This window comes from Clinocottus analis, unplaced genomic scaffold, assembly GCF_023055335.1.
Source record: "Clinocottus analis isolate CAN_PGR_092001 unplaced genomic scaffold, fCliAna1.0.p SCAF_9, whole genome shotgun sequence".
Taxonomy (NCBI): Eukaryota; Metazoa; Chordata; class Actinopteri; order Perciformes; family Cottidae; genus Clinocottus; species Clinocottus analis.
In genome coordinates, this window is record NW_027176251.1 from 20,976,144 (window position 1) to 21,003,517 (window position 27,374).

Here is a 27,374-nt window from a genome sequence, read left to right on the forward strand (position 1 = left end):
TATATATATGTATGTATACATATATACATACATACATATATACATACATACATATATATACATATATACATATATATATATACATGTGTATACACATATATATATACACACACACACACATATATATATATATATATATATTGAATTAATATAAATTAATATCTCTCTCCCTCTCTCTCTGACATGTATTTTTTTATTGTAAAATATTCAACTGCATAGTAATGTGTGATACTTTCTTTGCATTGAATCAAGTGGATGTTTGCTGAAGTACAACGTACTGTACTATGACTTTCATTCAAAAAACTTTAAAACGACATTTTAAAAAGTATTCTTTTTAAAATACCAGACCATGATTTTTCATTACTTTTACTTTATTTAATATCCTGAGACATAGTTTGATGGATTTTTTGCAACAATATTATGACACTCCCATTACTTATTTATATTTAAAGGTTTTTTTGCCTCATACTTTTTTTTTACGTACTACACAAAGACGAGTGCGTTCCAAAAGGAAATGTCTTTCTGAAGCATTTATAATAGAAGCCTGATGATAAAGTAATACAAAGCGAGACAAGGAACTGCTTAAAAAACTATATTTATTGACTCATTTAAAAGACTGTACATGATGGTGCATGAAGCAGCAGAAGGATGCTGAAGCTGCTGAGCTCAGAGTGTTTGCATTGGATCGGATGGATGAGAACAGCAAGGTCTCTCCAGTGGAAGGAAAGGAATGAACACGAGGACAGAGGAGCCAACCAGCATCCTGAGACTCACGGCTGGTTCTCACCGGGGTCGCAGCCCACTTAAGACACATCTCAAACATCATTATATACAAACAAAACAATCATCCATGGCCTTTGTGTTGAGTGCCAGCATAAAACATGTTGCATTGAGTTGCTTTGAAGAGTTTTAAAGCTTCCACCAGGAGAAGAGCGAGCAGGACTGAAAGGCACAGAGGAGACCAGCACCCTGCTGGGGTCCAACAAGACTCGGGTGGACCGGGTGTCTGCACAGCCAGCTGGATGCTGTGTGGGGATAAAGGCCTCCGCTGGTGGACCAAGACCTGCGCAGGTAGTGAGCCTGGAAATATCAAACCTGAAACCTTCCACGAGTTTTCAAAGTCAAGCCTGTGTTCCTGATGCAAGAAGCTCCTCCAGCAGGTCCAGCGACGCAGCAGCCGCTGAGGAACCGAGCTCCTACGGGGCTTTTCCTCAGGGAACACATGTTGGCGCCATCGTCTCATACTGCCAGCAATGTTCACAGTGGCCACCGGGGGCGCCGCCCGGCACCAGACGACTGGTGAGCGGCCGTCAGATCTCCGACAGCGTGACGTGAAAAGACTCCGCCGAGCTCTCGAGGGCCAGGATGAAGGTGTCCTCGTTGGCGTAGTGCTGGATGATGTTGTCGTCCATGTTCAGCAGCACCCTGAGGAGCAACAACACAGGGCTCCTTTAGCTCATCCGCATGTTACTTTAGCCACGCTAGCTGCTAGCATCACTGTGGATGGTCACTTCACTTCAGTCAGAATGCGCCAGAAGGCCGGTGAGGGGATCTATTGGTGATAGGATATTATTATCCATGATTTCTTTACTGTGCAATCACCTGAACATAACATTTTGACATTACATTTGTGCACACACATGCATGCTCCCCAGAGGCTGAATCCCCTGAGGGTTGAGCTTTCAGTGCCTCAACAATGTTTCTGATGCATCGTCGTGACGTTTGGTTTTAGGGAAAACGTCTGTTGGATGGACAGAACAGGTGCTGACAGTCATGTGACCTCACACCTGCACAACGAACACCTTTCCCATGAGCCTCAGCTGTACGTTGAGACGTTCCTCTGCACTGGTTCAATAGTTTGAGTCACTCACCCTTTTTTGCTTTTTCCGTAAACTTTGCTCATCTTGTCAACAGGTACGGAATATTTCTCTGAAATCTGTGAAGAAAACCAGACATCAACATGAAGAAGCATATGAACCTCCTGTGTGTGTGTGTGTGTGTGTGTGTGTGTGTGTGTGTGTGTGTGTGTGTGTGTGTGTGTGTGTACTCACTGCCTCCATCAAAGCGTTCAGGGTTGGGCTTTGCAGCATTAAGGCATCAAACACTTCATCACACTCCTTCCTCACATACAGCAGAACTGATGAGACAATGGAAGAGATTCACTCAACTCATAATAATAATAATAATAATAATAATAATAATAATAATAATAGAGGAGAACAAAAGCAACATTTACCAACCTTTCCTTTCCAGTTCCACTTTGGATTTCTTGGGTTGAGGTGGACTGACTTCTTCCTCATTAGTACATGACATCCTTTTCACCAGAACACTTCTGACACACAGTCATCATCATCATCATCATCATCATCATCATCTAAAGGGAAAATGACTTGAATCAGGGGAAGAACAGTTTGGTACTCACCCGTCTCTGTTTCCCTCTTCAGTGTTGAAAGCAAAAACCTGCAGATGAGACGCACCATGAGGTCCACTGCAGGTCCACGTGTGTGTGTTAGTGTGAGAGAGTGAGTGAGTGAGTGAGTGAGTGAGTGAGTGAGTGAGTCCCTCACCTGCCCGGCTCTCTGCATGTTCCCAAAGTAGACGTCAGGGATGAAGAGGACCGGCTGGGAGTCCAGGTCCATCATGTCCTTGAACAGCGTGCTGTCGGCCCTCCTGCAGGGCGCGGTCGGCACGGCGACGCCAGCTTTCCCTAAACCAGGGAGAGTGAACTCAGCATCTGTTGCCAGGCAACCACTCCACGTGCAGATCTGATGCGTCTTGGAGTCTTTTCCATCTCCAGCTCACTGTCATGTTATTTCTGGAGGTACATTACAAGTTATTCATCTCTCATTAATGAGACACACGAAAGAACTTTACCCTTCATCCTCTTCCTCAGCTGCTTCTTCTCCTCATCTCGAAGCTTCCTCTCCGCGCCCTGCAGCGTCACACACGGCGTGGACGGGACAGAAGAGACAAGCACCAGTCAACGTAAAGCCACGTAAAAACTGTTCGTCAGAGGCGCTCTCGTGGCGCCTTGTGGCCTCACGCTCTCGCGGCGCCTCATTCTCTCGCGGCGCCTCACGGTCTCCTGGCCTCATTCTCTCGCGGCGCCTCACGCTCTCCTGGCGCCTCACGCTCTCCTGGCCGCACGCTCTCGCTCTGGCTCTGGCACCGCCTCACGCGCACGCTCGCGCACGCTCTCGCTCTGGCGCCGCCTCACACGCACGCTCGCGCACGCTCTGGCGGCGCCTCACGCGCACGCTCACGCTCTGGCGGCGCCTCACGCTCGCGCACGCTCTGGCGGCGCCTCACGCTCGCGCACGCGCACGCTCGCGCTCCCTCTGGCGGCGCCTCACGCTCGCGCACGCTCCCTCTGGCGGCGCCTCAAGCTCGCGCTCCCTCTGGCGGCGCCTCACGCTCGCGCACGCTCGCGCTCCCTCTGGCGGCGCCTCACGCTCGCGCACGCTCGCGCTCCCTCTGGCGGCGCCTCACGCTCGCGCACGCTCGCGCTCCCTCTGGCGGCGCCTCACGCTCGCGCACGCTCTGGCGCCGCCTCACGCGCACGCTCGCGCACGCTCTGGCGCCGCCTCACGCTCGCGCACGCTCGCTCTCGCTCTGGCGGCGCCTCACGCTCTCGCTCTGGCGGCGCCTCACGCTCTCGCTCTGGCGGCGCCTCACGCTCTCGCTCTGGCGGCGCCTCACGCTCTCGCTCTGGCGGCGCCTCACGCTCTCGCTCTGGCGGCGCCTCACGCTCTCGCTCTGGCGGCGCCTCTCGCTCTGGCGGCCGCAGCATCGTCACCTTGTCGCAGAAGACCTTGATCTGAGCGAAGGCCCGGTGGATGGGCCGGCTGCTGCAGCTGCTGTAGCTGTAGGTGTCGACCTGGATGATCAGCGGCGTGCCCTTCACGCCCTTCTGCGAGGAGAAGTCTGTGCTCAGGCAGTTTGCAGAGATGAAGACCTGGAACACACATTTAGAGGGCCGTCAGTTCCTGGAGGCCTCAAGCAAGCCGTGTGACAGTGAGACGCCGCGGGGCGCCATTTATTTTTATTACGTTTCTATTACATTAAGTAGTTAGCTAAAAGTAAGAAAAATACAGTACAACCCTAATTATTTAAAGAAAGTTTAAATACTTCAAAGTATTAATGGGTGAGCTCATTAAGCGGTACGGAAGCCAAATACTGACAATTAAATTGTATAAATACACCTTTTTTTATCATTTACGTGTAAAAACATCCAGTGTCAAAACACATTAACATGAACACGGTGGTTTATTAATGAAAATGTGAATTTTTCAACGAGTTGTAAAGATGTAAAATGACAGAGTTGATGGTGAATAAGAAAACGTCCTTCTGTCTCTCATGCAAACTGGAATCACTGCACCAGATGGCCAAAGAACAAAGAACCAAAGAGATGCATCACTGCAACAACAGTGACTGACAGACACGTTTGATGCGTCAGTGGCGGGCCGTGGATGTTCTACCTGCACCTTCAGTGCCTCAGCTGTTTAACAGCTGGGCGCGCCTCTGCCCCGTAACCTGCAGCGCTTCACATGCTGACGAATAAGCTCCCAAACCGGTCAGGAGGCTCCGTGTCGGCGACGGCTGCACACGTCACTCTGCCGGAGCGGAGCTGCTGACACTTTAAAAGCTCCTGAGAGGGTAAAGATAAACTCACTAAATCCCCCCGGGGTTCCAGTACAGTCGCATAACTCTCCAAGCCATGAAGCGCACACCTTGAAGGACACCAGCGGTCATCTCCGCACGTTCAGCCGCGTCACGGAGCCGATTCCCGCCAGATTAATCATGATGCCAAAACATCTGAGCCAACGTAAACTCCTGAGGAAGTTTCCCGTCGGACCGGCCCGACCGGCCGAGCAGCCGGTCGGGCCGCCTGATAACGGTCGAGATTCCAACAGCTCTTTTCCCACTACCCAGCAGCCACTGCAGCGTGCCCGAACCTGCAGAGGTGAGGGCTGATCGCTGGAGAGCCCTGAAGCTCACTGCAGCCTCCCACACACACACACACACACTCCAGAGGCACCGGACGTGTTGCTGCTAGCATATCTGTGTGTGTGTGTGTGTGTGTGTGTGTGTGTGTGTGTGTGTGTGTGTGTGTGTGTGTGTGTGTGTGTGTGTGTGTGTGTGTGTAGGAGGCTTGTTGTGAGCTTTCAGATGCTTCCTAAAAAGAGAAAGGTTCACTGGTAAGTGGCTGCTCGGTGTCATCCGCTCAACGAACACACACACACACACACACGAACACACACACACGCGCACACACACACACACACACACACACACACACACACACACACACACACACACACACACACACACACACACACACACACACACACACACACACACACACACACACACACACACACACACTTTCCGTGCTCCTATAACAACGAGGATGATGATAGTTGCTTGGCAACAGCCGAGCAAAGCTAGAACAAAAAAAAAACTAAAACTGATCATCTGGATGTTGTGCATCGTTCCGACTGGACGGCCATTTGAAGAAGAACTACATTTCTAGGTGGTTCCTCGTCTTCATCAGTGCAGCGAGGCGCATCATGAAGCTGGAGCTGCAGCGTGCGCCCTGACGGCTCCACAAGAAGCATCTCATCACTCAGGACAATGACCTCGTGTGCTCGTCACGTCAGTGGAGCTTCAGGGCATTTAGGATATGGGTTCCCTTCATCTTTCAGCCTCTCAGTTAGTGTCATCTCTGCGTATGAATATGAATGCAGAGTCAACGTGACCAGACTTTGGTCCTGAAGCGCTCTGGTCCGTGTGTGAGAAGCTTTGGTTCAATGCAGGTGAAGAAGTATAGAAGTGGCAGAATGCACTCTGGGAACTCACCGGCTCCTCGACTGATGACTTTCATATTGTTTCACTAATCAGCTGCAAGCTGAGGCTCTGGACTCCTAATCGCAGTGAAACAAGAGGACAACGCTCATCAGAGCATCATGAGCTCCAGTCCTGATGACTTTCATGTTCGCTGATGTCACAGAGACATTCGGCGTCTGAGGGGACGTGATGGAGCCGACACATCCACTCAAAACCAAATATGAGCACCTGTCAGCAGAGGAAAAGTCATACAAAAGGAGCGGATGTTTTCCAGTCAGAGGGTGTCGACTGAAAGATGCACCTTGCATTCTGGGAAGTGTAGTGCTGTTCCTCATCACACGACCAGCTGGAACAACTTGTGTTCTCAGGCTGGATATCATGTGTACAAGTACACGTTTTAACTGGAGTCTGCAGTACCGTCTCACAGGGTGCACAACAAGCGACTAGATAGAACAAATTCATACAGAAAGTTTGAATTGTAATTCATAAAATAATAGTAAACGATACCAGAATGGCCCATTGTCACCGCGACCCGATCCTGCTGTCTGAGCCAGTATCAGTGCATCTCTAACACACACACACACACACACACACACACATACACACACACACACAAAACCCTTAAGGGCGGAGTGAAGGCTTCTGCCCACAGTAAATATGGATCCACAAACCCATGAAGCTTAATTAGCCCAACAATGAGCTCTCTTTAGGGTCGCGCTGACTGGGAGCCCTGAGGGTGGGCTGCTACTGTGTGTGTGTGTGTGTGTGTGTGTGTGTGTGTGTGTGTGTGTGTGTGTGTGTGTGTGTGTGTGTGTGTGTGTGTGTGCGTGCGTGTGTACACTTTGTTTGCCATTTGTCGTTATCCAACTGGCCGCCTAAACAAAAAGGTGAAATCCGAGTCGCTCCTTTCAGGATCTAACGCAGTTTTGTCCACAGTTTGAAATACTGAGCCAGAGGGTTGGGTGAGGGGGAAGAAAAACACGACTACACTAAGTAGTTAACTGCCTGAGTGGGTGTGAGCGGGAGGGAGGAGGACAAACAGCGCACGCTGCGTCATTTGGCTCGTTTAAATCACTTCCTGCTATGACGAGAAACAGGAAGTGTTTCCTCGGATCGTACCTGAGCTTCTTCGCTGACGTCCCAGGTGAAGGAGACGGCGTTGTAGGCAATTTCCTCCACGTTTCCGATGGTGTTGAAGCTCTCCTTGTAGTCGGCTGCAGGTGCAAAGAAAACGCTTTCAGTGGCCATTTTGTGTGTCCGCCATAATTTTAACAAGCAACCTACAACATAACAAAAACAAGACTATTACATTACACGCAACACAGTTCTGCATTTGAACCCCTAAGAATGAACTTAAGCATTCGTAGCATTGTACTGTTGTCGTGGTGGAACTACTACTTTATATACTTTCACTTGTTGATGAGAAGCGGTCACACAAGTCCACACGGTTGGAAACCACCAGTTTGATTGACATTCACGTGTTTCTCAGATATTAGGTCATACACAGAAACAGCTGCTTTCCACTTGTTTACTGGACCAGTAGAAAGCAGCTGTCACTGGTTCCACTGCTGACATGTTAATCAGACATCTTCTTTAACCACCTTTCTGCAGTAAAAAACAAAATTCAGTGTCCGTTGTTTTAATATTAATATATATTGCATTCATATATATTAATATCGTACATACTAGTTCAATGTTGAGGCTTAGTGTGTGTGTTCTTCTCTACTGTCTTAATGTCTTTATTTGTATATAATATGTATGTGTGTGTATGATGAGTCAGACTCCATCGATCTGTCCACACATGGCCGATAAAGACCATTCTGGTTCTGATACGGCAACTTTTCTCTCGTAAAACACACTTGCCAACAAATCAAGCTCCACATTAGTAAAAGCTAAACTAAAAACTAATCCCATTAGGCTATTGTTGCCTCCGAAATCTTCTCATGGCACCGGTTTGCTCCCACCCACACACATCAGGTCACAGACGGCAGCGCGGGGCTGCTTGAGCCTGCACAGACGAACCCTCCAGCGTCTGACATGTCGGCCTCATTCCTCCACAGGTCCGGGCCTGTCTGCAGCTGATGTACAGGATATGGCTGCCGTCCAGGCCTCCGCCTGTTCCTCCTGTCAACGTCTATGCAAATGAAAAACCCACTGCCTGTCTATTCACAGCGCTCCTGTGGGAATCCAGGATTGACAGTTATTCAAATGGAGTCAGGTTTCACCTCGGGGCATGAGGCAGGTTCCTCCTGGAGGATCCTGCAGGCTCGCGCTCCATTTTTATTTCACTCTACGGTTTTGTGGAGGAATACCTATTTCTCAGTGTGATATTTAATAATATATGTTTGTATCTCGGGCTGTTCCACCTACAACCCCCATCAGGGGCCACGGACCGTCTTCTTACCGATGTCCAGGACTCTCTGTTTGGCCGTGTGCTGGCGGGAGTGCCAGTATTTCCAATTCTTCAGCTGCTCGTCTCTGCACTTGTCTTCCCCAAAGACGACCATGATGACACTCTGATGCAGAAGCAAAGATGACAAAACACATTACACTATAATCAGCTCAAAGCAGAGTAAAGAATTCATCCGAAACTATTTCACATTTCATTCGCCCCGACAGCTAGCTAACTGTAGGAGCATCTAGCTCCTCTCTATGCTTCCTCTCTGTGCACTACGGCCCCTCCCTCACCTGCACAATACTGTCCCGCTGCAGCTCAGAGCCTCCCATGGTGCATTGCTCATTGCCGGACGGGCCCCCATCGGGCCCCTGTGACGGCGTCGGCCCACTCACCCGCACTTTGCCTCTGGGCTGACACTGGGCCGATCTGAAGCCGGCCTTCGACAGAGTCAAAGCGTAGAACTGGCCGCGGTTCAGGTAGGCCATGGGTCCTTCTCCCTGCCACGGCCGCAGCGACATGCTGGCCTCCAGACAGTACTGGAAGCTGCCGCTGGGAGAACATGTTGGCGGATAGATATAGGTATCAGTTTTTATGTAAATTGTACTTGAGACTAATGCAGAAAGAACTGCTTCGAATGGCTCCAAACAAACTGGTTTTCTATTTGTTCTCATGAATACATATATCATATCATGAAAGATCCAAACAACAATCAATGCATATTAACAGGTATTATGTGTGTATCCAAAGCGTGATATATCTCGACCGGAAAAAAACATATTTTGGCTGACAAGCTCCTTCTTTTCCACAGACAGAAACACACAGACACACAACAACAAATGTGCACACAATCCACAGCTATAAATAGCCCCAACAAACACGATTGACTCCTGCGAGTAGCTTTGCTTAACAGTTATGCGATGAGCCAGTCTCGTATCTGATCAACATTACCTATATTTTGCATCGCCCAAAATCACAAAACACATCATGCATGTTGAAAAAAAAAAAAAAGAAATGCATGCACGTTTAAGCTTTTCTCTCGTCTGTGAGCTTTGAACTCACGTTGGTGGGCTGCGGCGGAGTTCATCCACTCCTGAGGACGGACTCCTGTGGTACATCTGTGGAGGAAGAAGACAGAGCGGACGTCATGCAGCAGGACGGCATCCTGGCTCACTGAGCAGGACGTGGCCTCTCTTTGGTCTCCGTCTCACCTCTCCAGCGTCCTCATACGTGCTGTCTGGAGTGCCTCTCTGTTCATCTTTCAAGTAGCCGGCGCGGGACGCGTCATAGTGGTTCAGCTCGTAGCCCATCCTCACGTCCTCTCTGGGCTCCTCTCGGTACGCCCCTGCAGCGCAGGACCCTCCCATGGACGCCTGACCCTCTGTCTTGACCAGGGCCAGAGCCGCAACACCTCCACCTTTACCCTCTGCTCCTCTGGCGTCTCCTGCCAGGCAGGCAGCTCCATACCTGGAGCCCTGATGCTCTGCAGCTGTGGTGTTGTTGTTGTTGTTGTTGTTGTTGTTGTTTCGGGAGAGGTTGACGGGCATGGATCTGAGAGCTTGAAGATGGTAATCTAGCATCTCCAGGTTACCGCAGTTCTCAGGCTCTGAGGGTTTCACACCGCTGGAGGCACATCTTCTCTCTCTGGGAACCTGACACGGGCAGAAACAAAACAAGAAGTGTGAACAGAAGCGCATCAGAACACACCGGCTCCTCACCGCGGCACGATGTCCCGGCCGCAGTGGGAGGCGCTCCCCACCTTGTAGTAGTCGTACAGCAGGCCCAGTGCGGCCGCGCTGTCCTCGTCCCCGTTGATGCTCATCATGGCCTTGGTGGCGGCGGTCAGCGGGTTCTCCAGGTAGCTCCTCCACGCCTCGTCCTCGCTGCTCAGCCCTCTGCGAGGGGGTGCCAGCGCGTCGTTGGGCACCACCACCACCAGTCGTTTACTGGGACCGACGGGAAGAGAGACGACAAGCCACACGTTACACAGCTAATGCGTCAGCAGCAGGAGCAGCGTCTGCCAAGCCGCCGAGGCGCCCCAGGCCGGTTCTCACCCAACTTCAACTCCATGTTGTCAACTTAAGTTCCCTCCTGAACGCCACGGTGAAACAACTCAGACACGTACTGATGAGTACTGATTGATGAGTTATGAAAATGCCACAAAGCTGACACAGGAGTTATTTCTAAATGTCATTTGAGACATCATTCAGAGAATGGCAAGAAGGGCACAAGTTGTATTGAACAATAGTTCAATACACTATTTACAGAGAGAGAGAAATTTACAGCAAACTAAATATGTTGTAATAATTATAGTGCATATAAAAACTAATCATTAACGACCTGATTGAATTGCAGTAAGGTTTTCCTCCACACAATCACTATGATATTACCAGCATATTCATTTTGGTTATTTCTGCATGTAACCTGTACCAATACAAAATCCCAATTTTCGAATATATGTTAAAAGGTACAATAGTTACACTGTTTTTTCCAATGAGAAAGCCGGTACTGCTGTCTATGTGTACAAGAACAATGAAACCAAACACATCTGAAGTATTTTAAACTCGTAGAAAGTGAAGTTTAACTGACAGACGTTATTCCTGCAGTATAATGACATGTCTTACCTGTCCAGGTCCATGTTGCCTACAGGACTCTCAGGTGTTTTCGAGGACGAGTTGAGGAACTGGACTTTCTAGTTGGAGCAGGTAAGTTGGTGTGGGACACTGAGAAAACTAGGCGTGCAGGAGGCGGGCCGTATTTAACCTCTCATTCAGAGCGACCAATAAAAACCCTCGATAACCTTGCGCACTGCTGACGATGACGTCAGGGCTCGTTTGAGGCAACGATGACCACAGAAGAAGAACACGGTTATCTGTTTTGGACGTGACAGATTCCCATCCTGTTTGCTGCGGTTCTCCTTGAAGAGATGGGTCACTGCTGCAGCGTGAGAGGCTGGAGGAACCCGGAAACCAGGTCCGCGCGGCTGATTGGCCAGAGCTCTCCACACAGGTGCAGAGAAGGTCCCCCATTGGTGAACAGGGAGAGGGGGCGTGTCCCTCAATGAGCGAAAAGTGGTCAGGCTGAGAGATAAATCCCGTTTCTGTCTCTGACGCCGGTGGATTTCTTCTCAGTGGGGTTGTGCTCTGGAGACAGCCGGACGTCAGGGTGAGGCTGAAGGGAGTTTACGGCTAATCGCTCCTCCCTGTTAGTTTATGATGAGAAGGGGCTGAATGTATGATTCATACAGGCACAGTGGAAAATAAAGGTTTGTAATACATAGACCGAGCTGCCAGACAGATATGGCCGTTATCATCATGATGCTGCACAGCTACTAAAAGCAGGAAGAGTCTGCTGCTGCTGTGAGGAGGCGTGTCTGTACCGTGACACCTTGTGGTGGGCGTGTCCTTTTGCACCATGCAGACAGAACATGTACATCAGATATGTAATCCACACATTGATGATAAAACAGTGTGTAGATACACGCGCAATGTCTGTTCGTGAGGGTGAGCTGGTGCTGCCTTTGAGTGCTGTCAGGAATATTCCGTTCCCACCGGATCTAATGCCCCTCCAACGCCCCATTCGCGTCCACTGACAACAAGTGAAGGCAGCATGGCGTCCGGCGTGGTCATGCGCATGCGCATTAGCGCGCCGAGGACACCACTGGAGGGCAGTTAGGGGATATGTGAATATGTGAAAATGGTTCTGCGTTGCCATATTGAAGGCCGTCCCAAAGCTCTATTCGGCGAGGAGGAGCGGGGAGGGAAGTGGGAGGAGTCATGATCAAGGAGCCTCAAGCGCAGACTTCCAGGAAGTGTTTTAACGCTGGACACGCCCCCTTACTGTTCCTCTGTTATCTGATTGGACGATGCAGTTGAGCGGACTGATCGCTGGAGTTTCAAACCAGAGTGAAGACGATCACAAAATAAACGTTTTACAACATGTATGGTTATTTTATAATGTCACAGTTACAATTTCGAATATCAACATAAATAATTAAAAAATAAGATGCATTCCGCTGGTAATTGATCCTGCGTTTAACACAACACAGTATATAAATACTCAATGCAGTTTGTTTAACAGGTAACAGACTACAGAGAAAACATCTCCACTCTGACACTAATGATAGCTGTGTCTTTATTTATATATGTTGTAGTTTAAAAATACAAAATCAACTGAAAACAAACAATCATTTTTATCAATATTTGAATTTTTATTGGAATGTTGGCTAAACCGGACCAGAAAACAACTCCACCGACTGACAGCTGATCAGCTGTGATCAGCTGTCAGTCGGCTGCAGTCATTGCTTCCCGTGATGCTTCAGAGGAAAGGACATCTCATGTCTGTTAAAACATGTTTCATCGCGTCCTCTCTCCTCGCTTGGTTTCCTTGCGTCTCTCCGTGCGTCCCTGGTGGGCGGGACGAAGACGCAAGGAGGGGACGCAATTGAGGGAAACGGGGATGCCATTTAGAGACTTGGGATGCACCCATAGCAACCTGCTGAAAGGATGTAGTTTCCGCTTACGTTATGACGTCATGTGTTGGACTTGAAGGTGTGAGGCCTAAAACCTGCTGCCCGGTGCTGAGCTGAGGCAATGACATCAAGGGTCGGGTGCGCGGTGCATTGGGCGCAGACTGAACTGACGTCACGCTCAGTGCTCATGGGAAAAGGGTGTATAAATGTCCCGGGAAACGGGTGTGAGTTAGCGGGCATGAAGGTGTCGTCCATCCCCTCGTGTCTGCCTGCCTCCATGGGGTCGGAGCAGCAACCCTCCGTCCCCAGAGCCGTCACACACTAACTCCTGGTTTCATCATATCGCTGACCTACTTATAGTATTCATTCCGTTATAACTTTGAAAATCTGCAGTCTGATTTTCTTTGGGGAAATTTCCAAGTTAATTGCCTCATCCCTGTGACCCAAAAAAAGTAGCAATTAACCTCGTTCTTCAAGATGTTGCACAACCATTGCTGCGTTGCACATTTTGAAGCCTATTGATCCTGTCGGACGGATGTCTGGAAACTGTTACTCATCAAGGTTGCTTCAAGCCTCGACTGGTGTACCTGCAAGCTGAGGCAGTGTTGGCGGTGTCATAGTCTCTCTCATGGCTCACCACCTTCTCTGTCGGGTTGCAGTGATCAAATGCCTGCATCATTTCTTCAGGTCTAGCATCAACTATGGCCCGTGGGCTCCAGAGGCTCCAGTCCCATCAGAAGAAAGCCAAACAAGCCGCCAAACATCAAGAAGAGCAAAGGCCATGGCTGCTTCAATGTGCACGTGCTATTATGAGCTCGGTGTCATTCAACCGCTACGTTAGGTGGTGGAGGGAAATGAGTCACAAGAGACACACGGTTACGGCCTCCTCAGTGATTGCCCGATTACTGCCAGCTAAACACTCAACTCTTAAGAGCGAAATATACTCCTGCAACGACAGCTACAGCCGGCCACGCAGTCGGATTGACGGACTCGTTTTGGTTTATGGTTCCCGCCTTTTCCATACTCCAGACCAGCAGGTGGTGGAACGACGTAAAAGTCGACCTGCACACCGACGTTCACGATATCTCCCTCCAGGAATTCACCTCCATCTGCGTGTCCTGATACTCGTCAGACAGGTTTTATAAACGCTCATATTTGTGGACCTCTTCAGCCAAACGCTCTTCAACAGGATCCATTGTTTGTGTTTCTGCTGTGGCTTTTAAAAACAGAGGTATTATGCTATGAAACCGGATATACGAGACTCAGAAAGGACGTGGTTAGCGGACCAATCACAGCCTTGTGGGCTGCGAACGGCTCGCGTAGCTTTGTCGGATAGTCAGAAATTTTGGGTGACGCACGCAAGCACACAAAATGGCTGATTTGACCACGCATGGGGCCCTGTGTGTCTTGCGTGCTTGCGTCTCTGCGTAAAACCCGAGTATAAATCAGCCTTAAGTCACAACTGTTTGCTGTCCTGCTCCTTGATGGTGAAATGAGCTCCTCATTAACATCAGGACAGAAGGAAGTCTCTACATCTTCCATCACAAACTAATAATATATCTTTTATTACTTACTTTTCTTACTGATAGCACTTTGTAGTTTGACTTTATTGAAGAAATTGTACTTTCTTGATTCTTATTGTTCTGAGTTTGTTCTCACGGTTGAATGCACTTATTGTAAGTCTCCTTGGATAAAAGCATCAGCTAAATGAAAAGGAATGTCATGATTGTCCATGTCGCAAGTATGAAATTGCCCAAAATATGTTTCATGAAGTCTTATTTTCTTCTTCCTCCCTCCACCAGTGTCGGTGTTTGTCTTCTGTGTTGTCAGCGATGAAGTTTGAAACCACATGGGGGATGGATATGAGCTGATCTGTTCATGCTTTATATTCCTCATTACATTCCTCACCGGTGAAGCTGGTTCCATGTATGTCGCCTGCTTTGTTTGTCAAATGTTTTTTGTATACTGTCTGTCGAAATGTTCTCATGGGAGGAGAGGCGGCTGGTGGATTTTTTTGGGGGTTGGGCCAGCCAATCAACTTCAGCAAACATCCTTATGATTCAATGCAAAAAAAAAGGTGTCACGCATTACTTTGCAGGTAAATATTTAACATTTATTTAAACACTTTAACATAATGAGGACATCTTATTAATACAATTTATATATATATATATATATATATATATATATATATATATATATATATATATATATATATATATATATATATAGGCATAGATCCCGTCAAGGATCACTGATGTGCGTTCCCAGGGGCCCCCAGGACTCTTCCTGGGGTCGGTTGTCTTGGCCAAACTGAATAACCGGGCAGGAAGATTCAAGATTCAAGATGTTTTTACTGTCATATGCACAGATGGCGGATAGTTATTCTATTCAATGAAAAGCTTATTTTGCACGGTCCACTTAACACAGAATTACAATAAACTTAAGGTAAAAATGAATAAATAAAAAATAAGGCACAAAATATAAAAGATATAACAGTATTGCACAACAATATAATAATAGTATTGCTAGGATAAATCTGATAATAGTATTGCTCATTGTTTATTCACTGTGTATTGCTAAAACATCGCTACAATGTCCATGTATGGTCATGACATGAAGTCACAGTTCAGTGATGTGTGTGTGTGTGTGTGTGTGTGTGTGTGTGTGTGTGTGTGTGATGTGTGTGCGTGTGTGTGTGTGCATGTGTGTGTGTGTGTGTGTGTGTGTGTGTGTGTGTGTGTGTGTGTGTGTGTGTGTGTGTTTTGGGGGGTGGAAAAAAGCCTCGGTCACCGAGGTGCTCAAGATCCCAACAGTCACTCTAAAAAAACGTTTTCTCAAAAGCCCCTCCCATTAGAGCTCGTAATACAGGCGTTTGGCTCCAAATGACCCGTCGTCACAACGTGTTTTGGACAGCCACCAGTTTGTGACTTTAACAAAGCCCTCTTGTCACTTTAAAGCCGTTGATGCATTGATATTTTTTGAATATCTCATATATTTATTGAATGTCTTGTTTTGAATGAATAAACATATCCTTATTCTTATTAAATGTGAGGCATCCGATCCCAAACTGAGATCAGCTGGATGACATCAGTATGAAATCCCCTCTATATTTATCAAATCAATTACAAACAATTGCAAAGTCGCACACAATCCGCGTTGTGTAATTGTCTAAGAATCGACTCACTGGAGCTTGTTGCGATTCTGCAGCTTCAGCAGTGCGTCCCAGTCCTGAAGACGTGTTGACTGAGTGAATGAGAACTCACCTAACCGGTTATGCGTATTTACACAGTGTCCTCAACTTACTACTTGTTTCAATGACTTGGAATCCCACTGGTTTGGCTCTACAACTCTCTTGGACCACACCTTATTGCACTGCTGCCGTGTCTTTTTACCGCCAACACTATCCGATCCCCTTAAATAGGTTACAAGCTTGAAAGTTTGGCCCAAGGGGAAAACATGTGACAAGGCAGAAATAGCTTCACTCTCTCCCCCTGGAAACCAACCAGGATGCAGAAATAGTAGTTTCTATTAGGCAAGTACACTCTCTAGCACTGTGCCCGGTGTTCTAGTTTATGACGCCCTCAGCATCTGCAGCACTTCCAGACAGAATTTCCCCTCTGTGGTAAATAACAATACCTCACTGTGTTCCCCACATCAGGGGCACGTGTGTTCTGATTGAAGTGTGTGCAGTAAGACAGAGGACAGTATCACAGTATCAGTAACAGTGTCTCATTGATTTGTGCTCAGATGCACCACTATCACACATTGGATTTAATCACGAGCCCTTATAATGCATGTGGGGCTGCATATTGATTACACTCGGAGTGTGACAATATTGAAGAATCAATGCATTCTCGAAACATCTAGATGTGCTGATATGGACTACATTATCTTGTGTAGACTATGGAAGTCATGGGGAGGGAAACTACACCTCCCACAATGCCTCGTGTTCGGTTGCCTCGGTAACGATTGACGTCATGCCCTCACCCACCCCTCCCCTACTCTGGCCGTGCCTTGGACTGGTGTGATTGGAGGGAAACCCCGTGGACTGCATTCACACAGACGGGCTAAGAGAATCAGCTGTAGCTTGGCACGCCGAAATCACTGCTATCTGCCAGTACACAGGTATGAAAGGGGTTAAATCTGTTGAAACTTATGTTTTATGTCTGCATGCTTCAGCGTCAGGACGTCTTAATCGGTAAATATAGTGGCGATGGAAGCGCATAGCTTCCGTTGGACTGTGGGGCTGCGTCTATGGCGACAATGAGACCAAAGAACAATGGCTAGCTTAGCTTCAGCTTGGGATCTGTCTAATGGCTGGTTCTCAAATGGACCAGCCGACGTGGAAAGAGGGTCAGGTCGAAGGTTGAAACGTTAGTATTCTGCTGTCTGCTGCTCCCTGAAGTAATCGGGTTATATTCATGAGGTCGGTGTGCCTGTGGCTCGTGTAGCATTTAAATATCTGACGCATAGTCAGTCTGTGAGGAATAGTAGCTGTCGCATGTAACGTTAGCAGTAAAAGCGTCTTGTACTTCGGGCATTAGTCGGCTCCACATGTGTCGCTACTGACTACATGGAGAATAGCACCATCTCTCAGTTCACGTTGATGTGGGCTCAGTCGAAGAGGTCATCCATTAACGTTAGCACGACCACCAGGTTCATGTCACGCCTCACGGTCAGCTGACGGTAAACACATTAGACGGCTCCTAAAACTGACCAACGAAACTAGCTTGTTAGGATTTGATGGAAGCGGATAGATTAAAAAAAATGTTCAACCGCGAGCCAATTCTAAAAGCTTTCTGGTTTGGAATGCTTAGTTTCAGGAAATAGTCGGCGCCATGCTGGAAACGGGTCACGAGGGCCTCGTGGTATCGGTCGCCTTCCATTCGCTGAATGGTGTCGCCGTGATATTTAACCAAAGTTAGAGTTACTGAGTTGTTGAACGTGTTTCTGGCTTCGTGTGGGTCAAATATCTCTACATAAATCCTGCTTTAATTGTGCTTCCGCATTCTCGATATTCGGCGAGCCACAGGTACGGGGATGGGTGTGGTGGTTGCGTGTGGACGACAGAGAGAGAAAGGGGGGCGAACCAGGAACACTAAACTGAGTTATTCTCCCTCATGCGTTAGTCGAACAGACACACGTGGCTTAAACTGTAACTCCGGAGCTACCTTTGGAGCATATGTATTCACTGTTCAAGTGCACACACCCCGGATTACCCACGGGTCATGTTGCGTCATGTCAGCACCAGTTCCTCGGTGCAGGAACAGCGCATACAACTTCGCAAATCCCTTTTGCAAACACTTTAGTGATTTTTACTCATATGGGTTTTTTTTCGGGTGGTGGTGGTAGTACTTCTACAACAACTTATTAATACTTAAAGACCTGGTGTTTAAGATTTAGATTTAGTGGCATCTAGTGGTGTGTTGCGAATCGCACCCCTCCGCTCGCCCCTCCCTCTCCACGCGTGTTGGAGCTACGGTGGCCTTCAAGGACACAGCTACTCTTAATGCTCTGCTTTTCTACGTGACTGAATAATTTCCTTTACAAACATACATACAATTAAAATAATAATAAATTCAGAAAGGGATTAGAGTGTATACATGGAATTTCTTTATTTTGAAAACAAAGTAATTTACAAAAGAAAACGTGCATCAAACATAGGGATGGTATACGAATGAATGAGGTTTCACAGTACCTGTTCACAGGCGTATTGATAAAGCATTGTGTTTTTACACATTATTTATTATTTTACCCACCCAGTAACGGGCTTAGTTGCTGTCAACTGGCGTACTCTTCACTTGGCCACAGCGCTCGTGTTTGGTTGGAGGAGACACTCATCCCTGCCTTCAGATAACGTAAAATATGAATGGCTCTCACTAGAGTCGGTGTCCATTCTGGGCTGCTGTAGAAAGATGGCGGACTCCATGGAAGATATGAATGGCTTTTCTAAGCTAACAAAATGATTCTTAGTTTCAGGTGATTATAAACTGATTAAAACATAGTTATGCATGTTGTATTCCATTGCTGCCAAGTAATCCCCCAAAATATTTTGCACACTGTTCTTTGAATTACTTTTCAGCACTAATTGCCATGTATAGAGACCGAGCATATGCGTCATACTAACCAAACCAAGCAGAGCCACACAATCCACTCCAGGGTGGAAACACTTACAATGTGCTTGTTGGCTAGCTAAAAACATTAACTATATGAATATCAAAGGATCAGTTAGCGCCTTAGTTTTTTGTTAATGTAACACAAATGCATATAACTTGCCAGGCTGGAGTGTTGAAAATCTGTCTGGGCAGACGCACTACATGAACTCTGGAATGGAAAAAATGGGATTGATTTTGTGGAACCCCGCTGGCAATTTTGGATGGGTCAAACGGATATAGGTTATTGATCTAGCAATGCGAGTTCTTGTGTGTTGGTGTTGTGTGTGCCGAGTGTACACATCTCTGCATTACCATTGCATCTGCTGGTATCTTACATTGCAACACATACAGTGTTATAGAACTAGTATAGTACTATAGTCGTATTGCCACTTTTCCCATGCTTACAGGCCTTGCAGGCATGTTTTTATTTTATTGCAAATGCTTCTTCAGAATTGCATCATTGTTGGCTTTAAAAAAAAGGTTGTATTAAACATTTTTTTTCTTAATGCTTAAATGCATCTCCAGTCTTTTCAATTGCATCCACAATTCTCGCACTTTTCTCTTTTTTCTTGTACGGAGAGACGCAATAAAATGGAGTTTGTGTCTGCGCACATGTGCATTGTGTTTTTACTAACAGGCACAGTTATCACTGTACCTGTTAAACAAACATCTGCACATGAATAACTGTGTACTCTTTCTTGTTTAGAGTAAAATAAACTATGGCAACTTGCAGAATGCATCTACAATATTTATACATTATAAATAACAATCCTAACCATCTGTCCCCTTTTTTCCTCTACATGTCTTGGTCCAGTAAGCAGTCATGAGCGAGTCAACCGAGAAGGATCAAGTCCAGAATGATCAGGTCCAAAAGGCCAAGCTGGCCGAGCAGGCCGAGCGCTATGATGACATGGCTGGTGCAATGAAGATGGTGACCAAGAAGAAACGGAAGTTGTCGAACGAGGAGCGCAATCTGCTGTCAGTGGCCTACAAGAATGTGGTGGGTGCACGCCGCTCCTCGTGGCGTGTGGTGTCAAGTATTGAGCAAAAGGCCGACGGCGAAAAGAAGGCCATGGCCAAAGAATACCGGGAAAAGATTGAGACAGAGCTGAAAGACATTTGCGACGACGTGCTGGTAAGATTAATATAATTTTATATTTTCTTCAAGCTTTTTGTCATTGAATTTCAGATTGTGAAGAACTGCCGCATGACAGAGTAGTGAGATTTACTCCAGTCATACTTCCTTCTACTGCTCTTGCTGTTGAATGTGTCACTTCTGTCAACAAGACACAGCAGACCGTAAGACGCGCCACCCCTCAAGTGCTTCATTTCTGTCTGGCAGTTTTTCTCAACGGGTTCCGCCTTCTAGTTGTTGTAACGGCGATGACTTTGGCTCATCGTGGGATTTTCCCTCAGTTGGGGAAAGTATTTAAATGGGTGTGAGTGTATCCAAAGGAGGTGTTTAAGTTTTTAGAACATCTTGTACGTGGGTTATCGATGTATAGTCTTGAGTTTGCCAAAGAAATTCAGCGGTGCGTGATGTGACATGTGGGTTAATCCTGATTCATCATAATGCTCCAAGTGGTCTTCAGTCATTTCACTTGCATCAGCAGTTCCTTTTTGACAAATCCCCAACTCCCTCAATTTTATTGGCACTGAGCCATGCAAGGTGGAGTGAAGTTATAAATGGATAAGCCTGAGATGACAAAGTAAGAGAACGCATGAGCTCAACAATCCAGAGCTTTTTGTGTCAATACCCTGCGATACAATTTTATCTTCTACAAAGCTCATACTGTTGCTGACATGTTGGTAGAGTTGAGTTGCAATTCTGCAATGTAGCCTTCAATGTGTTTTTTATATAATATTTTATCATACAGGTTACAGCTTGTAGCTGTTGACATATTCTATATGTCTGCAGCTACAAGCATCAGCAGTCCGAGTGCAATATATGCACTCGGACTGTTTCTTTTCACAGAATGAGTAGTTGGGATGAGGCAGACAACATTGTTGAACAAAGTTGTATTACTTCAGACGACCGTGCCATTTGTTCAACTGCCGTCAACAAACGCAAAGTGTCATCAGAGGTCTGACAAGCAAGAGACCGTCCTCTGTGTAATCTACTAGACTTTCACATGGTCATCCTGAACATGATTATATTGAACATTTCCACCAACCTGAAGAAATGTATTCATTTATTTTCTGGGGTTTAAAATCTGGACATTTTCCAAGTGTTAGAATGTCACTTGAGATGACATTCAGTGTTTCCCCTAGGTTTACAGCTTCGGGGAGGGGGGACATTGACACAAACACCAAAAAGCATTACTTTTTCTGTAAATAACATCATTTTGTGACTGCGTCTGTGCTTTTTTAAATAAACAGAATAAAGAACAATAACTTTCAATTCAACCAAATTGCCCTGTCGGACTACGAAAAGGGCCCCGCCCCCCTATTATAATGGTAGGGGAAACACTGACATTCCCTACAAAGTAATGTTAACTGAAACTAGGCTTCTTCCATTTTGATATGGTCATAGGAACATTGAAGAAGTCCATTGCTCTTGTCAGGTAATTTAATATGGAAACAGATTATTTTATGTTATAAATAATTGCAGAAACGCAAGTCTTTTTTGGCCACGACCTAGTAACGGCACGATGGAGACACTCTTCAAAATCCAAACTGGCTGGGTTGACAGATTAACTATTGTAATATGCTCTCCTATTTGTGCCACAGCAGTATATGTTAAACATTTGTTTTTCTTTGTGTAAGAACATTTTTCATTGGCATTAGCAAGTGTGAAAGGTGTCAACTATGCCAGTCTCCCAGGGCAATTTGTAAGAATTGACATCCCTGCACAACATATTTTCTGTACCAAGTTGCGTACACTGGTGCATATAGATCTGAAAGTTGCATGCAGAGGTTATATTCTACGTGCTCGACCATGCATATGCACGTGGTATTTTGAGGCCATGCATCTGTCCAACCTCTGCTGCTACTTCTTTCAGCTCATGAATTATCTGTCTGGTGACTCACCGTGTGCTAATCCTATAATGGCAGCAGCTGAGCTACAAGCGCTCTGGCTCGCTGACCTCTACTTCGGCCGAGCGGCCTTATGGGGACCGAAATAGAGAGGGATGAGAGTAAATAGGCCAGTGGAGGAGAGGTGTAGGACGGGGATATGGCAGTAGTATACTTGAGGCGAACTAGTTCGTGCAAGGTGTCGTCCAAACACGTCGAAAGACGAGTTTATTCTTGTCCTGAAATGCCATAATCACAGGCAGAAATGAAACGCCAGCTGTCATGGAGAGGAACAAACAAAATGAGAGACGCATACCTTTAGTCTCTTCTCCATGCTATTCATGTTATAGCACTTGGTTGCACATGTTATGGTAGTAGTTGCTTGAAGACAAAAAACAAGCCCTCGTCTACTCTTTCACTGTAATATTATATAGATGCTCTGAAAGCTGTAAAAAAAAATAAAATAATTTAACATGGGACTTAATGGCACAGGGAATTCAGTTTTTTTGCTTACAACACCCCATGGCACACTTTGTCATGGCTGTCCATGAAAAACTACATTAACAATCCAGTAAAATCAAGAAAAGATCAAATCTGCGCTTTGAATTTATTGATTCATTCCTATTTCTATAAAACCAGCATTTTGCCCAGCTAACAGTAGCTCAACAAGCTAGTGGTGCGTTATGACAATGTGCGCTGTTCCCCTGCCAGCCAGCAGGTGGGTTGGCACCAGCGAGAGGCCGTCGAGTGCTGGATGCTCGTGTTGGAAAGAGCCACGCTGGGCTCTTGAGTGGCCTACTTCCTCAGCAGAAGCTCCTGAGTTCAGCAGCCGAGCTCTCTCCACCATCACGTGGTCTCTGAAGCTTCTGTAATGTAGCTCAGGCAAACTCTCAAGCTCACGGCCCGAGGCTGTTGGAGGTAGCCAGCTCGACCCTCATTTAGGTCTGGTGAGGAATGTTGGCCATGATGTCATCTGGGAATGGGTTGAAAGGACCATTGTCTGAGTATAAGTGATTTTTTTTGTCAAATGATCTTTGTGGAAATGTGTGTATTGCCCCCTGTCAATGAATTGTGTACCCACATATTCAAATGAACTGTGCTGTTTTTAGGGGTCTGTCAGCCCCCCAACCGCAAAGAACAAGTTGCATTCAACGTGTCGTCTGTTCACTTCTAATGTTCGGTTTGTTTTGTGCCACAGAATCTCTTGGATAATTGTCTCATTCCCGAGGCTGTGGCGCCAGAATGCAAAGTCTTCTATTTGAAAATGAAAGGAGACTACTACCGCTACCTGGCTGAGGTGGCAACGGGAGATACGAGGACAAGTAAGGCGTGTGTGTGTGTGGGTGTGTGTGTTAGGGCTGTCAACGAATGTCCGAAATTCGAATAGTTGTTAAAAACCGAATTTCAAATCTGAAAATTAATATTCAAATGTGAAGAAAAAAAGTATTTTGGAGGATAATTATCGTGAATGAGGCAACTCCTGCCGCAGCCACGACGAGGTGACAAGGTGCTCAGTGTTGCCAGATTGGAAAATGAGAAGAATCGTACCAAAGGCTCAAAATGGTTGTTTGGAGGATAATCATCCTGCATCTGGCAACCCTGAGATCGGTCGACCAATGACAGCTCTCTCTACAGACAGAGCTAGAAGGTGAACGTAAGATACCGTTTCTAAAACTTGTAAGAGCGTAATAACTAGTTAGTGAAAGACCCAGAAAAACACAAATATCCAACGAGGCAAAATCCCGGACGTTTCTGGAATCCCTGCCAGACGCATTGTTATGTCTGATCAGCACTAAGATCTGATATCTTACTAGTTTTAAAATGAATACTTGCTTTTGGGGTAGGCTTTATGACATTGGAAGCTTTGTAGATGAGCATGAACGCATCTTTTTGTACGGAAGCCCCTAACAAACATGTTTCAAACATTTTAAACAACTATAAATTCATGCTCTAAAGCTGGACACGGTCCCTGCAGAAAGCCGTGCTCGCGGTGTCCAGGCTCTATGCTAACCTAAGCTGACAGGCTGCTGACGGTGGTTTTACATTTGGCAGATACGACAGTGGTAACGATGTTCTGATCAAGCTCTTGGCTGAAAGCAAACCAAAAAAATAAATCCAAAGTGTGTTTTCCAAAATCTTTAATTATTTCATAAATCAAGGCTTGGTGTGTTTCTTGACCTCCTGCATCTGCTTTAATAGCTCCTACTTCACTAAGAAGACCACCTTCTAACAAACAACCCCAAAGTTACCCAACATTATGTTCTGAAAAACTATATTTGGGCCTTCAGAAAACTTTGCGTGTTGAACTTTCCAGCGTCTCCTTGGTGCTCTCCACTCAACAGAAGCTGAAAGAGAGGCCTTTGTGAATACCACGGAGAGGTGTGGCCCGTCTGCAGCAATACTGAGACACTAACTGATCACTAATGATGCAGAGTGTTGCAATGTTAGTTTTTTTAACTCGACTTTATTACTTTAAATGATTACAATGGGAGAGACAAAATATTAGGGTTTGAAAACTGAACCATATCCAGGTGGGGTTGTTCAGCTGGTTCTTCTTCTACGCTGCCTGACGCCATTTTAAAGTTTACATTTGTTTCTAAAAGGTGATGGCTATCTTTCACTGAATTGTCATTCAATGTTCCACATCTCTTATGCTCCTTTTCTCCTCACTCAGGTACCATGGAAGACTCAAAGGAGGCGTACAAAAACGCCTTTGATATCAGCAAAGCCAAAATGCAGCCCACTCACCCAATCCGTCTTGGGCTTGCCCTCAATTTCTCTGTCTTCTACTATGAGATCCTGAACACACCTGACGAAGCCTGCAAGCTGGCTAAATGTGTGAGTTCACACGACACGAGTCCCGTCTCACGCTTGAGGACATTAAGCTGATGTCATGATACTCAGTTATAGTCCATATAATTATAAATATACCAACTTGTTTGAGACAACCGTCACTTTTCCTTAAGATATGTTTTAATCCTTCAGGCTTTTGATGAAGCCATTGCAGAGCTCGATACACTGAGTGAAGATTCGTACAAAGACAGTACACTAATCATGCAGCTACTGAGAGACAACTTGACAGTAAGTTCCTTTTTCTCTCTCTTTAAACGTGTACCAACTCGGGTACTAACATATTTTGTGTCCATAAGAATAATGTAGTTTATAGGACTACCTCGTACTACCCATAAGTTTCTCAGTTATGTGTTTCTAATGACAATTGCAGCTTTTTAGAACCCTTGGTGCTGTTTTCTAATGGCTTATTTTCAGGTAAAAACCCAAAGATACTTAAACCCTAATCATAGAATATACAGCTGAAACCAGAGTTAATGCTGTTTTTGCTGAAGAATTGCCTCAAGATGAATGTATAATCAAACTTGTAGCTTGTTAATTTTTCTTCTGTTTGATCAATTGATAAAACTAGTGGCTGCAGCTCAATTGAAACAGCGGTAAATGATTGAAATCATCGGCATGGCTTAAAAACAGCAACGCACTCTGTGACCTGAATAGTAGGGGCTCCAGTTTGGTAACATGTTTAGAGCCATTCGAATATAGCGTAAATGTACCGAGCCATAATTGGAAAAGCAGTCTTCAACTTTGCTATGAGCTCATTCAATCCAACAGTACTGGCGGCTGCAGGGGGCGCTCTAACATGAGCACCAGTAGCTCCCACTAAATGTGTCCCGGGTGTTGAACAGGGTGTGGACTAGAGCCCATGCAGGAGGCTCCTGACGGTCCATTCAAATGAAACGCAACAGTGTTTTCTACAACATAGGGTATTAATGGACGTTGTCCTATTTTCCTTCACCCGCTCCTCTTCGACCCTCTCCTCCTCCTCTTCCTCCTCTCTCCTCCCAGCTGTGGACCTCTGATAACCAGACGGAGGCCGAGGACGCGGAGGAGACAGGAGAATGCGCCTGACCTCAGTCGTCCTGTCTACCTGCCATCATCCCGGTTAATCTTCAACATGTCCATCAACACTGAGACCACCTTATTATTATTATTATCATTGTCGTCCAAATCTCCATCTTTTTTTCTATTTAGTTCTCTCTCAACACATCTCATTCCTGCCGGTTTACTATTCCTTCTTTTTGTAGTAACTGTGGAGCAAGGGGATAGGAGGGAGGGTAAGTTTTGAAATGCGTGGTGGGAGGGTCCATGTGGAAAGGTAAAGTGTTTGGTTGCTTGTCTGCTGACCTTTTTTTGTGTGCGTGTGGGAGCAATGGGGTTGTTGCATTATTGAGGTGGTGGGTAAAAGGGTGAGTTCTCAGCTCCATGAAACATGCAGCAGGTTGAGCTTTGAGTCATAAAACAGTCCTCGTGCGTGTGTATCCTATTCATGTTCACGGCCCTGCTCTCGATTACCACGTCTCCATGATAAATCTGGTTTCACGATGAGAGGCTGCTCGCGGCGCTGGTAGTCTGTGCTCGGCGGGAGGGAACGGGGCGGAGGTGGAGGCGGTGGAGGTTTTGTTGGAACACAACGGTTACATTCCATTTACTGTCAGTTGCTCAACTTTCTACTCTATCGTTTTGTTTTGTTTTCGGGTGACCTGCTTTTGTATTTCTATGTATCGATTACGAGGTATAGAAAAATATTTAAGAACAAAAGAGCACACAAGCTTTTTATGAGCACAGCAGTAAAAAAATATATATATATATATAAAAATTCCCACGTGCTTATCTAGTTACTGCTTTATCAAATTAAGATTTTTATTTGATTTGTCTTTTATTCTCCTTTTTTCTTTTTTTTTCAATACTTGCCTAAACTGCATGTTGGTAAGAATTAGTTTGTGGAGATGTAAGGATGGTTGTGGTCGGGCGGGCTAGCTTTGTTCATGTCTTTGGAATTTTCATACAGAACACCCAAGCATAACTGTTATTTGGGGGGAAATGTGTAATTTCATGTAAGTGGAATAAAAAAATAATAATTTAAACGTTTCAACTTTGTGTGATTACATTGGTAGTCTTGAGTTGTCCACACGCTGCAACTTTTTGTTTTTGGACATATTTGATTCAAAGGCATCTTAAAGTCTGTGACTGACTTTCAGCTCTCGGTGGATATTTTACCTCGAAAGCCACAAAACCTAAACAGTATTTAGATGCTAAAGTCATCCTCACAAAGTCTCCTTAAGCACAAGTGATGTGTCCTAACCCCATCATACAATGGAAGGAAACAGTTTAATACTACATCTTATTCACCTCCAAAAGGCCGAGCTAATCAATATCTGCAGCAGAGGCTGTGAACCCTTTCATCACCCCCTTGTGTCTTGTTCCTAAAGCAGTACGCTTGCTTTAATAAACAGCTGAAGGGAAACCAAATGCAGTACTTCTCCACAGCTCTACATGGGAGGTAGAGAAGTGCAGTAAATGGCACATCTGCAGAGAAAAGTGTGCTCACTTGGCACACAAGTAAAAAGCTAAATGCATAGTGCACCTTATTTGTGTACCTGTAGGGGATATGTAGTAAGGTGTTCAGCGGTTTTTAGTA

The 27,374-nt window shown here is 46.0% G+C and overlaps 2 protein-coding genes across 2 annotated transcripts; one reads left to right on the forward strand and one right to left on the reverse strand.

Annotated features, from left to right (window-relative positions):
• Positions 1-603: 603 nt before the first annotated feature.
• On the reverse strand, positions 604-10,901 carry grhl2a (grainyhead-like transcription factor 2a). Its single transcript, XM_068569100.1, has 15 exons — positions 10,867-10,901; positions 10,002-10,188; positions 9,454-9,894; positions 9,305-9,360; positions 8,536-8,794; positions 8,252-8,363; positions 6,967-7,061; positions 3,797-3,955; positions 2,875-2,932; positions 2,568-2,707; positions 2,423-2,460; positions 2,241-2,332; positions 2,052-2,137; positions 1,872-1,936; positions 604-1,425 (listed from the first exon to the last, which is right to left on the reverse strand). Exons 1-15 carry the CDS (start codon positions 10,878-10,880, stop codon positions 1,311-1,313), a joined length of 1,917 nt encoding a protein of 638 aa, XP_068425201.1. The 5' UTR covers positions 10,881-10,901; the 3' UTR covers positions 604-1,310.
• A 5,826-nt stretch (positions 10,902-16,727) lies between these two features.
• Positions 16,728-26,820, forward strand: LOC137780817 (14-3-3 protein beta/alpha-1-like). The gene is made up of 6 exons (XM_068569101.1): positions 16,728-16,841; positions 19,686-20,006; positions 23,085-23,208; positions 24,561-24,724; positions 24,872-24,967; positions 25,742-26,820. Exons 2-6 carry the CDS (start codon positions 19,695-19,697, stop codon positions 25,802-25,804), a joined length of 759 nt encoding a protein of 252 aa, XP_068425202.1. The 5' UTR covers positions 16,728-16,841; positions 19,686-19,694; the 3' UTR covers positions 25,805-26,820.
• The last annotated feature ends 554 nt before the right edge of the window (positions 26,821-27,374 follow it).